The sequence below is a fragment of the Toxotes jaculatrix genome, chromosome 19, assembly GCF_017976425.1.
Source record: "Toxotes jaculatrix isolate fToxJac2 chromosome 19, fToxJac2.pri, whole genome shotgun sequence".
Taxonomy (NCBI): domain Eukaryota; kingdom Metazoa; phylum Chordata; class Actinopteri; family Toxotidae; genus Toxotes; species Toxotes jaculatrix.
Window position 1 is genome coordinate 4,711,355 of NC_054412.1, and position 14,215 is coordinate 4,725,569.

At 43.1% G+C, this 14,215-nt stretch overlaps 3 protein-coding genes across 3 annotated transcripts; all 3 read left to right on the plus strand.

Annotated features, from left to right (window-relative positions):
- Positions 1–1,988: 1,988 nt before the first annotated feature.
- actc1a (actin alpha cardiac muscle 1a) lies at positions 1,989–5,607 on the plus strand. The gene is made up of 8 exons (XM_041065183.1): positions 1,989–2,040; positions 3,373–3,526; positions 3,634–3,762; positions 3,904–4,099; positions 4,206–4,367; positions 4,659–4,850; positions 5,056–5,237; positions 5,335–5,607. Exons 2-8 carry the CDS (start codon positions 3,398–3,400, stop codon positions 5,476–5,478), a joined length of 1,134 nt encoding a protein of 377 aa, XP_040921117.1. The 5' UTR covers positions 1,989–2,040; positions 3,373–3,397; the 3' UTR covers positions 5,479–5,607.
- Positions 5,608–5,997: 390 nt separating this feature from the next.
- On the plus strand, positions 5,998–12,711 carry LOC121199937 (neuroendocrine protein 7B2). The gene is made up of 14 exons (XM_041064955.1): positions 5,998–6,224; positions 6,313–6,409; positions 6,576–6,832; positions 7,186–7,337; positions 7,440–7,547; positions 7,650–7,823; positions 7,922–8,012; positions 8,189–8,306; positions 9,100–9,147; positions 9,559–9,784; positions 10,238–10,387; positions 10,635–10,747; positions 11,333–11,386; positions 11,633–12,711. Exons 1-14 carry the CDS (start codon positions 6,049–6,051, stop codon positions 11,756–11,758), a joined length of 1,890 nt encoding a protein of 629 aa, XP_040920889.1. The 5' UTR covers positions 5,998–6,048; the 3' UTR covers positions 11,759–12,711.
- A 78-nt stretch (positions 12,712–12,789) lies between these two features.
- On the plus strand, positions 12,790–14,208 carry grem1a (gremlin 1a, DAN family BMP antagonist). Its single transcript, XM_041064705.1, has 2 exons — positions 12,790–12,907; positions 13,059–14,208. The coding sequence occupies exon 2, from the start codon at positions 13,061–13,063 to the stop codon at positions 13,598–13,600; it is 540 nt and encodes a 179-aa protein (XP_040920639.1). The 5' UTR covers positions 12,790–12,907; positions 13,059–13,060; the 3' UTR covers positions 13,601–14,208.
- The last annotated feature ends 7 nt before the right edge of the window (positions 14,209–14,215 follow it).

A 14,215-nucleotide genomic window follows, 5' to 3' on the forward strand; every position in this document is an offset into this window, starting at 1 on the left:
AAAACCATGACCCATTTAGGACCAAACTACTTTATCCTGATAAAGACCTGGTGATAAAGATAGCACTCTGCCAAAAAGTGCTTCTTTGACTTGAAGGGAGCTGTTGACAAAACACAGCAGCAGTTTCACCCAAAAACTGATGGGATGTCTCTGCCTCATTCTTTTTGCTCAACAATGTGCAGAAGTCGTTCTTTTACTGAACGTGGCAACAATTTCAACACTTAACTATATTAATTAGTTTACTGTTAGGTTTGTTCGGTTTGGTGTAAATGCTGCCAAATTTGGAAGGTGAATGATGTGAAAATTGTGGACTCAGAGCATCACCATGTAGGGTAAACATCAATAATTCGAGCTATGATGATTAATGACAAGTAAATGAAGATAATGATTATATGAATGTGGCTCAGAATCTGTGGCCTGTATTTACTGAGGTTGCAGAGCATCAGAGAGCAGAGGGAAGCCAAACAGATCTCCTGTTAATGCAGTTCTACTGAAGGAGATGAGAGACAAAATCCTGAGTCCTTGCTCTGTGCAAAAAAAAAAGTCTTATAGCTAAACTTAGCATGAGGCTTTAGTTGTCTGAGTGAGACAGATTACAGTCTCTGTGGGATGAAATTGACTGTTTGTATTCGACGACCATTGCTCTACACTAGGTCAGCAAGGCAACCAGTGAAACAACAATGTTATGAAATGAAATGAAATGCCATCAAATTACCAAGAGACACGATGTGAAGGTAACTCAGGTCTCTGTTATGTAAAAGCTTGGAATAGAAATAGACAAGTAGGTTAGTAGCGTCTCTCTCTGAGGTACATTACAGCAGCACATGGCTACAAATGGAATATTTCAAAGTGTTGATGGTGTGGGGGGGTATTTACATTCTTACTGCACTCACAGTGGCCTGATAGGGCTCTAGCATGGGAGACGGAGGTGCTGTGGGGGCAGTGCAAGGTGACGAATAAGGAGCCTGAGCTCTTGTCGTTCTACCCTCAGTCTCCGGCGACATGCAGTCACTGGCACCTGTTACACTCCATTTCCCTAAAAGGAGACACTGGAGCCAATCAGAGCTGAGAACCGTCGCTCGTCGCTCCCTGCGCAGGCCGTCCCAGGGATCTGTCGTCTGCTGGGGGTCTGGGCACTGGCCTCAGCTTCCTCCCACCCCCTTTTACAGCATGGCCTCTCAGCTGTCTGGCATGTTTTTGGCCCCCCTCCCTCTCCACCACCACCACCACCACCACCACCACAGGCAAACCCACTCAGGCAGGTCCCCTTAGACAGCTCCTTAACCAGATTGCTCAGACAAGATATCAGATTACCATCACACCCTCAGATCACCCACATCCCCAGTGCCCTGTTTGAGCTTAGTCATATTAACACATCCTTGGGGGACCTGAAGGGCAGCCCCACAAAGTATGAGTGGAAGAAAGATGCTGCTATGTATGAGGCAGGAATCTGAACTTATGGTTGATGACATTGCAGTAGAGGGTTTTCCTAACTGTCCCCAAATCTCTATAGCTTTGAATCCAAAGCGTATATATTGATTTAAAGGTCATTATTTGATTGTTAAACAACACACATGAATTATTTGACAACTAATATACCATTAACATACTGCTGTTTAGTAATTTGGCATCTGAAATAAAATTAATATAAAGATGATTCTACTGTACAAACTACATATTTGTCTCATATGTCAATACTGCGATCTGAGGATATCAAATCAAAGTTAATATCAAACAGTAAAAATGTTTATCATTTGATTCATATCACCCATTTTTTTCAGTCCTTTATCATATCACTACTCCTGACTTCTGTCTGCTACCTTTAATCTCCAAGGCAACTTTTCTCCAGTTTGGTGGTGTCACTGACACAGGATCCACTTTACTGAACCATTTTGCTAAGCAGCACTTAATTTGGGCTTGTGCGAACTCCTGAGCCCGCCCACCGGCCTGCAGCCTCAGGACGCTGGGACATATTTAAGGACCCCCTCGCACCCTCGCCCTTTGTCCCAGTGGAAATTCCAGTCTTGTGGTTACAACTTGGTGAGTCCCCTTTACAGTCTTGTTGCTGTGTTTCAGCTGTTGGTTTGAGGAGCACAGGGAGTAGGGAGGATGAGCAGACACTGCTGCTGTAGGACATACTTCTGCTGCAACATGGATATATAGACTTTTTTTTTTCTTGTTTCTGTTTCTGTGATGAGAGTGGGTGATTTGTTGTTGGGAGAAGGGTGATGATGAGAGGGAGAAAAATGGAATAGTGAAAAGAGAGTAAAAAGGAAATTTAATGGTGCTGAACTGTTTTAAGGTAATTGTATTACACGGATATGTCATCTGGGTTCATTGCACTCCACAGATTAGGAAGTACTCTGAGGTTTGGTTCAGGGTGTGAGGATGGGATGCTCACTATGGCGATGTAGGAATGCAGCTCTAACTCAGGTCAAATACAACCTGAGGAAACTTATGTCATTTAAAGGCCAGCACAGATACAGATATAAATATTTGACCATTTTTACATTGCTGGACTCTCCTACAGGGACAAGATCATGTTTATTTGTATGCAAGTTGAATTTTAAACTAAGAGCTTTAAGAGCTCCGGTCACAGCAGAACCTGCAGTGAATGGCACTGATTTGCATTGTTTTATTAAAATTAAACAGCATTGGTGTGAAAGATCAGAGTAAGGACAACCATTCCAGGTTTTTCTCAGAGGCAACATCACAGTTGGCTCATTTAGAGTTTTGATAATGTTGTTAGAAAAACTCTTGTTGCAATGATGCATTTGTCAAAGTACAGTTTTACTGCTTCATGAGTCTAAATACTCCAGTGGCCATTTAAATTGTACTCACAGATGTTGATTTGAATGGGGAAGCCTGCTTGAAAGAGGGGGATGCTGCCACTGGGGGATGCAGGCTGTGGCCAGAGATCCTGGAAAGATCAGAACACATGGTCTGGCTCCAAACAGAGGAGTCCTCTGTGCGGTGACAGCTGAGGAGAGACCCAGGCCACTTGTCAAAAGACACACCACCTCAGCTGTTAACTGGCTCCAGCTTAACGATGAGATACAGGGGAGGGGGGCTGTGGGGGCAGAGGGGGCTGACCAGGGTCCCGAGGCTGAAAATAGACCCACAAGTGTGTGTGTGTGAGGGGGGTCGAGTCATGTCCCGTTTTGGTGTTTTGGGCAGCTGTAGCACTCAGAGAGATTAGAGCACTCAGAGGTGTCTTCATTCTGATCATAGTGCTACATTATTTCCCAGCATTGCGTGGCTTTGTTTTTCTTTCAGGTGAAATTGTAAAGAGCCTTGGAGACAGAATAAAACATTTCTATTAATTACACAAACTCATATTTTGCCTTTGTTTCCATCTTCCCTCTCGTACAGAAGGCCAGCCCAGTAAAGACCAAACATGTGTGACGACGACGAGACCACCGCCCTGGTGTGCGACAACGGCTCTGGCCTGGTCAAGGCTGGGTTTGCCGGTGATGACGCTCCCCGTGCTGTCTTCCCATCAATTGTTGGACGCCCCCGTCACCAGGTGGGAAAACTGAAAGGGCCACGAGTTTCTGAAAGATTAGAGTTTTGGGGCTTTATCACAGGATGTCTTGTTTCTGAGATTTTGAGATGAGTCTGTTTTGTTTTCAGGGTGTGATGGTGGGTATGGGTCAGAAGGACAGCTACGTGGGAGACGAGGCCCAGAGCAAGAGGGGTATCCTGACTCTGAAGTACCCCATCGAGCACGGCATCATCACCAACTGGGACGACATGGAGAAGGTGAGAACGGGAGATACTGTACTAACTAAATAACGAGAACATGGGGCAGTAATTATTATCAACAAATAATGAGAGAGCCAGATGTTGTAAAAAGTTGCATCCACTCAATAAAAATCTTCATCCCTGTCCTGGATCTTACAGATCTGGCACCACACCTTCTACAACGAGCTCCGTGTGGCCCCAGAGGAGCACCCCACCCTGCTCACTGAGGCCCCCCTGAACCCCAAGGCAAACAGGGAGAAGATGACCCAGATCATGTTTGAGACCTTCAACGTCCCCGCCATGTATGTGGCCATTCAGGCTGTGCTGTCCCTCTATGCCTCTGGTCGTACCACTGGTGAGTGTCCACCAAGGACTTGAACTGCTTCACTGTACATCACTGAAAGCTGATAAAAACACACAGTTTATTCGACGTCTTCTGACAAGCTGCTTTTTCTGACCAGGTATTGTGCTGGACTCCGGTGATGGTGTGACCCACAACGTGCCCATCTATGAGGGTTACGCTCTGCCCCACGCCATCATGCGTCTGGATCTGGCTGGTCGCGACCTGACTGACTACCTGATGAAGATCCTGACTGAGCGTGGCTACTCCTTCGTCACCACTGGTATGAAAGCCTTTCAAAAGTTCCCAACCCCCATGTATCACCTGAAAGTTAGTATTGAGAGTTACAGTTGGTCGAGATGAGGCTAATTTTAATTGCTTTATATACTGATGGACAGTTTGATATCGAAAAAAAGTTTTCATTTTATTTGTTGAGTAAAAGGTACAATATTTCAGTGTGAATTAAATGCAGTAGAGATTCAAATTTAAAGTAATATCCAGTATAAGTTACACTGACTAACAGTACAGCTGCACAGTGTGCATCAGACTAAACTGTGAAATGTCCTCCCTGCAGCCGAGCGTGAGATCGTGCGTGACATTAAGGAGAAGCTGTGCTATGTCGCCCTGGACTTCGAGAACGAGATGGCCACCGCCGCCTCCTCCTCCTCCCTGGAGAAGAGCTACGAGCTGCCCGACGGTCAGGTCATCACCATCGGCAACGAGCGTTTCCGCTGCCCCGAGACCCTGTTCCAGCCTTCCTTCATCGGTGAGTCACGACGGGGTCGCTCTGTGTGAACACCGCCCACTCAGCGAGTCAGATTTATGAGTGATTAAGTTTCATGTAGCAGGCCATGTGCTTATACTCCACCTAGTGGTTTATTTCTGTACTTATCATTTCTGTTATTTCCATATTAGCACGTATTCAGTGTGAGAAGTATGAACGCTCACCTTTTCTTGTCTCACCTGCCCAGGTATGGAGTCTGCTGGTATCCATGAGACTGCATACAACAGCATCATGAAGTGCGACATTGACATCCGTAAGGACCTGTACGCCAACAATGTGCTGTCTGGTGGTACCACCATGTACCCTGGTATTGCTGACCGTATGCAGAAGGAGATCACCGCCCTGGCCCCCAGCACCATGAAGATCAAGGTGAGCCCTCACAGACCAGTGCTGACTGGTTAAATTCATTTAAATATATTGTAAAAATATTCTCGTACCAACCTGTACCTCTGCTCCTCCCCTCCAGATCATCGCTCCCCCTGAGAGGAAATACTCCGTCTGGATCGGCGGCTCCATCCTGGCCTCTCTGTCCACCTTCCAGCAGATGTGGATCAGCAAGCAGGAGTACGATGAGGCTGGCCCCTCCATCGTCCACAGGAAGTGCTTCTAAATCTCCAACCAGCACCGAAAACCCCCACACCAACCTCACCAGCTCTCTTTCCGTATCTATATTTCTACTGTGCCTTTTGCTGTATATACATGTTCTGTTGTAATAAAAAATAGTTGCTTTTAACAGAAATCTGGTGTGTTGGAGTCTGTGTCAATACACAGGTGGCAAGCACTGAATTAACGTGTAATATAAGATGGTCACATGGATGGATGGATTAAACAAACAAGACATAATGTGTTAGTTAATTTAAGAGGGGCTGATGCGTGGCTGCTGTTAACAGGCGTTTTCATAAAGGTCTATTCAAAAATGACGCCAGCAATTAGCGAAATCTGGAAGCTGGATGTTTTACCACCTGAAATCTGTTTTAAGACAGAAAGCTCACATCCACCACCTTCCCCATGTCCCTTGAATGCACCACTCTTCCTTCAGTACTTCCTGTTCCACAGGTGAAATGGATGAGCATAATAACGCCCAACTCCTTCATTCATTAGTGATTCTACCAGGTTATGGTGTCGCTGAAAAGGCTGTTGAACGGCTTCGCTTTTGACATCTGTGAGTGATATTTAAATCATGAAGCTTACAGACAGTAGCGTGATTCGGTTTCACCTTCAAGTCCTTCATGGGATAACTGTGAAGAGCTCTGAGAAGAAAAAGGAGAAACTGTTCATCAGTGGTGCAAAGGTGTTCGGTGTTCCTCTGGAAAATGTACCCAGGCGATATATTCCTGAGTTTGGACTCGTGCCCTGGTGAGTGCAAACAGCAACTATGGAAAAGTTTTAAAATGGCTTAGGACAAAATGAAATGTCAGGGCTAAACCATCGACTTGTGTCTTAGTTTTTTGGTGGATGCCTGCTCATTTCTTCTGGAGCGTGCTGGGACTGTGGGCCTGTTCAGAAAACCAGGCTCTCTGCCTCGCATTAGAACACTCAGGGTAAGATTTTGACCTTCTGTCAATAATCTCTTCTGGACCAGTAGTTTCATCTGAGCTCAATAAGAATATGAATAAACAAATTCTATGATACTACATTATTTCTTATGTGACTTTTTTTTTATCTGTCCATCTGTGAATTACTGTGCACATCTTGTGCCTGTTCCAGGCCAAGCTGAACCGTGGAGAGGGGTGTCTATCCACAGCCCTCCCCTGCGACGTGTCCACGCTCATCAAACAGTTTTGCAGGGAGCTGCCGGAGCCGTTGTTTCCCTCTGAGCTCCATGCGGCTCTGCTCAAGGCCCAGGCGCTGTCCAACATCCAGGACAGGACTTCAGCCCTCCAGCTGCTGTCCTGCCTGTTACCTGCCAGAAACTCCTCCTGCCTGCATTACCTGTTTAACTTCCTGTCCCGAGTTTCCCAGAGGTATGACTGGGGGGTCGTTTCACCACCACCATCACTAACAATAATTACTGATGATTCCATTGTCTCATCGTTTTATTCTGCATTGCCACATGCCATCCATTATGGCTGTGTAGAAGGGAAATTTCAAACTGTTCTCTGCTGTTTTATTTCTTACTTCCTCACAGTGCCTTAATGTTTTGTTTGGACTATTTTAAAGTAATTTTTATTTAGACATGTATGGCCTGTATATAGAGTAATCCCTGCTGTATTGTAACTGCATCAGTGTGGACGTTAATTATGACCAGTTAAACCTCTGAATGTTTTGAATGTAATGTTTAATGCGTTCTTCTCCTCGTGCTACGTTCTGCTTTCAGATGTGCTGAAAACCTGATGACCAGCTCCAACCTCGCTACAGTCTTTGCCCCGTGTCTTTTGCCTCCTCCTAACAAGACTGAGATGTCTGAAGGGCGACTTGAACTCAGAGTTCTTGTCCTGCGCACCTTCATTGAAAATCCTCACTTGTTCGGTAATAAAAATCGAATCGTTCTGTGTTGAAGCTGTACTTAAATGAAATCTGTTTGTATGGACAGATCCTCTGCTAAGTTATGACCTCCACTGTATTTACCAGGTGTGATTCCCAAGGCTGTAATGGACAGCACGGAATTTCTAATCAACTTCCATTTTCCAAAACAAGCTCATTCACAGAAAGGACAAAGAAAGAGACATAGTTTCAAAGGTAAAAACAAACAAACCAAAGTGGACTTAATCTCTAATGAATCAAAATGGAAGCGTGTCAACTTCCTGTTTGCTCTTTTCATTTATTTTCTCAAATACGTAGTGATGCATTCTGTGAAGACGGTGCCCTGGGTCCACTGGAGGTCAAAGGTCACACCTGCGGTCTCTGAGCAGAGACAAAGGTCCACATCAGGAGTCAGACCAACCCTCAGGAGGAGTCTTGGTTTGGAGACCTTCCCCAATGTCCTGCTGTTCAGGACATGTTTGCCTTGTGCAGGTAAATGCAATACGACGAAAGAAACCAAAATCTTTTATGGATAGAAATATTTAAGTTGACATGGTACCAAATATAATTAAATTTAAAATCTTTTACAGAACAAGGTTTCAGACCTGAAGCAGATTTATTGGATGGTTCCAGTCCTGTTAACAAAGAAGCATGCAAGACACCACAAGGCAGACTAAGAAGGTAAATTATAAAAGTATGGAATCAATTTCACAAGATTATTTTATAGTGTGGCAATAAATTAGATAGTAAAGATTTTATAGTTGAGACTTTTGGGTATGTGTCCCTAATCTAACACGCACCATTTGATTTTTATTTTTGATTTATTTTTTCTTGTGTGTGTCTCTTTTTGTTTGCAGAGATCTGTGTTTGGGTCATTTACCAGGATTCAGCAGAGGGCCAGACGCAGACAGCTTGCCTGTGCTCAGTGGCGTGGGGAAACTGCAGCTCACACCCTGGAGGCGACGTTCCACACTCTAACACATCAAGTATTTAGAAGTAACCATGTTGGTGTCTCACATCCATTCAGCATATGAGGCTGTGATCTCTGAGCTAAAACTTTCAGAGTTTTAGCTCTGATCACTTAAGTGGTGTTTTATTCTTATTATATTCTTCTACGTTTTAATGAATTTACGTATTTTATTATTTATTTCATATCAGATCACAGTATGGATAAATATTTACTATGCTTTTATATCAAGTTAATAAATATCTCAGTTTTTTTCTTATGCATTTCTCTTACCTGTAAACGTAAACATGCATAGGTTGTGTCCATTTATCTTTGATAGAAACCAAAGATCCAAACTCAAAATGCCAGAAATCTAAACAGAGGCAGTTATTCATTTTGTTGAAGTGTTTTGATGGCGCATGATGCTGAGACTTCCTCCCGTTGCACTGCTGTTGTGCGGCCTGCACGACTAATGGGCTCTGCAGCCAATGAGAAAAGAGGATTTTCGGTTTCCCAGCAACTGCATCTGAACCGTGAAGCGAGGAGGATCGCGTTCTCCTGCAAGGTTGCATAATAGACGTCGATGATGACACCGGAAATCCCTGGAATTTCCTTAAAAATAATGTCTTAAAATATCTCTTAGGCCACTTATTCTATCTAAAACAACACAATATACGCATGACAATCTCTAATAATGCTGATTTAAGTTGAATCGCATTGGTTTTGATTGAAAAGGGACTCGATATCATTTTAAATCGTTTTTGCGTCGTGTTTGTGAAGTAACGTTTTATTTTGGAAGCCGGAAATTGACTGAATGACCAGCTTCATCGAGGTGTCGCGCAGCAGCCAGGTCCCACCATCAACATCACGGTAAGAAAAAATGATCGGAAATCCTTATTTTGATCACTTGCGATGTTTGTCTAGGGTTAAAATCAAGCTGATCATCAAATAAATGTCATTATATGCAGTTGTTATTGTAGATTATTGTGTTTTTTTCCTGTTCCATAGATAGATGTAGGCTATTTATAGATGTTTATATCTGCCTTAATGGCTCTGTTTACAGAGAAATGGCGCACCTAGGCTTTATTCCATTTACAGACAATACCCTTTATGATTTCTGTTAACCATAGTGCCAGATTATATAAAAACCTCCATATTGTTGGTCTTTGTCTAATGGTCGTGTCACGTATCTAACAGTAAATTGCAGCTGTGTTTGCACATGATCACACGCTTGCCCGTCTTTTCCACGGTACAGTCTCATGTGTGTTTTTCTCGCCGCAGATGACAGAAATGGGCTCGGCGGTGCGGTTATCGTTGCTCGGCCTCCTCCTGTGGCTGCAGCTCGGCAGGGCTCCAGCCCGCAGCCCCCGCACGGCGGACCAGGTGTCCGAAGCCGACATCCAGCGTCTCCTGCACGGCGTCATGGAGCAGCTGGGCATCGCTCGGCCCAGGGTGGAGTATCCTGCGCATCAGGCCACCAATATCGTCGGGCCTCAGAGCATTCAGGGTGAGTTGGGGTGGATTTATAAAATGGATAGATTCTAGTTTAGCCTGAGTAGACGAATCAAGTGAGACCAAGAAATTGATTCGTGACCTTAACTGGACCCAAACCGGGACAGTTTTGGTTCAGTTACATTTCAGTACAGTGTGCCTGTATTTTCTGGACCCCCACAGACTACTGTTCTGTTCATTTCTTTTTCCCCCCACACACATTCAAATGTTGATTTCAAGTAATATCATCAATGTAATCACTTCTCAATGATGTCAGAGATACTGCTGTAAACTTTCAATAGATCAAATTTAATCCTGTGCTGAAAAAAAACCTATACATTTGAAATGCTGAATGAATGAAAAATAAAAACATGATGCCTGGAGATGTTCTAATGCTCCTTCTACTGTATCTGATGGTGCTGTTGCAGTTCTATCTGTGGTGATCGTAGTGTTTGTTTCCCTCCACAAGGTGGTGCACATGAAGGGCTGCAGCACCTCGGCCCTTATGGAAACATCCCAAACATTGTGGCGGAGTTGACGGGCGACAATGTTCCCAAAGACTTCAGTGATGACCACGGATACCCAGACCCCCCAAACCCCTGTCCCCTGGGAAAGACAGGTGGAAACTCTTGTTCTAAGCACATTATTATTACTATTTTTTTTTTTACATACTAATGTCTGTAAAGGCAGCAGGATAAAGTGAATTATTTCCAGCATACCTGCACTTTGAAATTGAAATGAAGACAAATGTTGATGCTGCCACAATTCCACTTATTTCTGTCTTCGCTGTATTTATTTGCACCTTGATGTTTTTGGACATGAATTTCTGAGAAACAAAACAACACGTGCCCTCTCTCATTTTACAGTAGCAGACGGGTGTTTGGAAAACGCTCCGGACACAGCAGAGTTCAGCAGAGAGTTTCAGAAACACCAGCACCTGTTTGACCCAGAGCATGACTACCCAGCCCTGGCAAAATGGGTGAGAACAGATCAGGACAGCATGTACTGATTATTTTCATCAGGGATTTATATCTTGTTATCTTCTCTTGATTCTGACTCCTACTGCATTAATGTAATTTTTTTTCATTACCTTCATTTGACAAAGGTTTTTGTTCTATTAAGCATTCAAACTCATGGGTAATAACAGCTAGATGTCATCAGAAACTGGAAGTATAACCCTCTGAGTGCTGTACAACAAGTGCTTAGATGTTTTAAAAGGACAAATCCTTTTTCATCTTGTTCTATTCTGGTTGTTGGAAACAGGCAGCAGCATTCACAGCTTTAGTGCGTTTTATGGTTTACTTATGCTGGTAACTGCTTGGGGATTAAATGAAGACAAGACTTTTTCCATTTAAAAGATCAAACAAAGCTTGTTTGTAATTTGCATGGATTCATTCTTCAGCTTGTCTCTGGAAGGTCTGGCATGAAGAAGTATTTGTTTTCCTTTAAAAGGGATTCAGGCAATTTGACTGTAATTTAGGAACAAAGGGACTGACTGTAAAACAATAGGTACATGATTTTATGTCTGAAAACTGTTTTTTTTTCCCTCTGTATTTCCTCTCAGAACAAGGAGCTTTTGTACCAAAAACTGAAGGGAGGACCGAAAAGAAGAAAAAGGGTATAGAATTTCTTGGTTGTCTTTTTCCTGTGAAGGATTATGTCTCAGAAACCACATCACCAGCACTGAGATTTACCCCTGAAGGGACTGATGTCCTCTTAAACTCACTGATCTAGATATGAGTTGGTTATATTCTGTACAAGTTTAGAATTTTAAACTTTTTATTTTCACAGTTTTTCTTCACATTTTGATGTTTACAGTATGTTTACAGTATGTATACTGGTATTTTTGTGTCCCTGTCTGCAGAGCGCCAACCCATACTTAATGGGCCAGAGGCTCGACAATGTGGTCGCCAAGAAATCTGTGCCTCACTTCTCTGAGGAGGAGGAGGAAGCACCGACAGTCTCTGCTGCCACCAAATCCACAACCTAAACTCCTGCACCTGTAACACTCGCTGTAATATTGAAGTACACTGTCAGATAAACATTTTTCACACTACATATTTAAGCAATGTAATTGCAACTTGACTGAAGGTAGTATGGAATAAGAAACAGAGATTAAAAAAAACCAATTTGAAATATTGTTGTTTTGTAAACACGTTAATTGGCCCAGATCTTTATTACTGAGTACAGCTATCACGAGTCTTCCCTTGTGGCTCTGGTGTGTGATACAGACTGAAAAAGGTCTGACAGACCAACTGGTACAGCATTAACTTCAGTAAGGTGCCAGTTATCTGTCATACTGTGTCTGATTAGAATAATCCAAGACTGAGGCCGTTTATTGGGGAGAAAAAAAAACTATTCTCAGTTCACTTTTACACTAACTTCTTACTTTTTCTTACGTTAAGGAGAGTAAAATAGTCTCATTGCCTTAGATTCAACCATTCAACCCACATTGCTAAAATATGTGGTGTTAAAAACATACCTGACAGTGTATATTTACAACTGTATTATAATAAGAAGTTGTATAAAGATATATTGATTTGGAGGAATGTCAAATCAGAAAGTTCAAATTATTATTGACTGTAAAGAGATCAGTTTACTCACACTCTGATTTTGTATGTCTTGATATGAGCAGTTAATCACCTCTGTGTCTTTAAGCAAAGATTCAATACAGATCTTATTCCTAGAAGTTGATTATAAACAGTAATAGCTTTGCTTTGCCATGTAACAGATGATTGTGAACGACTTCACTGTAGCATGGCAAATATTTTAGAGATTGTTCTGACCGGTCTCTTTTCTCCTCGCCATACTGCGCTGAGTCTCCACAGGCACAGGAATCTCTCTCATCTTGCGAAATATGTTTGTGTTCTGTTTTTGTTCTGTAAAGTCAAATAAACGATTTATCTGCATTGACAAAGTTTGGAGGAGGATTTTTTTTTGTTTTCAGACAGATAAAGTGAGGATCAGGGCTTGGGGGCGTGTTCCTCTGAAGCTCTCAAACTCAAGACAGTTCAGAAAACCCCTCAGTGTGTCATTCATAAAGCCACTACAGAGGAGGCAGGAGCTGAAGAAGAAACACATGTTGTTACCTAACTGACTGACTGGATAAAGTTTTCTAGTGCGGCGCTTAAATAAACAGGTAACTCAAATCAACTTTACTAATTTTGTTTAACTTTATTAGCAAATTATCATGTTCAGATGGTGTGTGGGTGGAAATGCTGGCGCGTAATATGTGCGTAAATGCTCTCCATCAGTGACTGATTTATATTTTGTTTTCCTTTCATGTTCAGTAATGAGGACACCGTCAGAACTGATCTCTGCAGTAGTTTTGACGCTGCTGCTCAGCTCGTTGGGGAGTACAGATGCAGCGACCTTTCAAAGCGCTTTACCACATCCAAACAAATACAATCCAAATGAATCGGAGAGATGTCTACAACCCCCCATCGGTGGACTAATTTCCCGCGGCCCGGGCCCCGTAACCTCTACAGACGAAGTGCTGGAGTCCAGTCAGGAGGCGCTGCATGTAACGGAGCGTCGGTACCTAAGACTGGACTGGTGCAAGACGCAGCCGCTCAAGCAGACCATCCACGAGGAGGGCTGCCTGAGCCGCACCATCATCAACCGGTTTTGCTACGGACAGTGCAACTCCTTCTTCATCCCGCGGCATATTTACCAGGACGGAAACGCCTTTGAGTCCTGCTCTGCCTGCAAACCTAAAACCTTCAGCACCGTCACGTACACCCTCTTCTGTCCGGGACAAACACCAAGCACCAGGAAGAAACGGGTGCAGCGCGTAAAGCAGTGCCGCTGCACAACGATAGATAAGGATTAGACGCAACCATATGCCGGCCGATACTATTCTCCTCTGTGGGAGGAAAAATGCAGCTTTGCAAAAATAAAAAAAGGGAAAGTTGCTTCAACACATGAGGAAAAAAAGTGTTTAGGAACTTACATGAGCCTTTGCTATGGTTTTAATGGGTTGAGGATATTCAGCAATACACAGCTCATTGCTGATAAAATAAATAAGTGGTTGATTCAGGTGTCAAGTTCTCTCTAAGCTGATAGTGTATTAATTATTTATCACACTGACCAAATATCTTGTCACTAATCAGTCATTTCTTCCAGAAAGGCTTTTTTTGTTTAACAAGTTTAGAAGATTTGCTGGCAGTTGGTTTTCGATGCAGGGACTGATGATCTTGAGTGCCAAAGACATTGAGTTTAAGCTACATTATTACGTTGTAATGCTAGTAGACATGCAGGCCAGTGGATGTGTGGGACTTGTATCTAAGCATGAAATGTAAGAGGACACGTTCCAAGGACTTGGATGGTTTTATTGTTTCCACTGTGTGGGATGTAAAGCTGAAGGTTTTCATGATTTTCTGACAACCTGCACTGCTAAATGCCACTTCATTTTACGACTGTGTATAATTTGTGTATCATATATTGT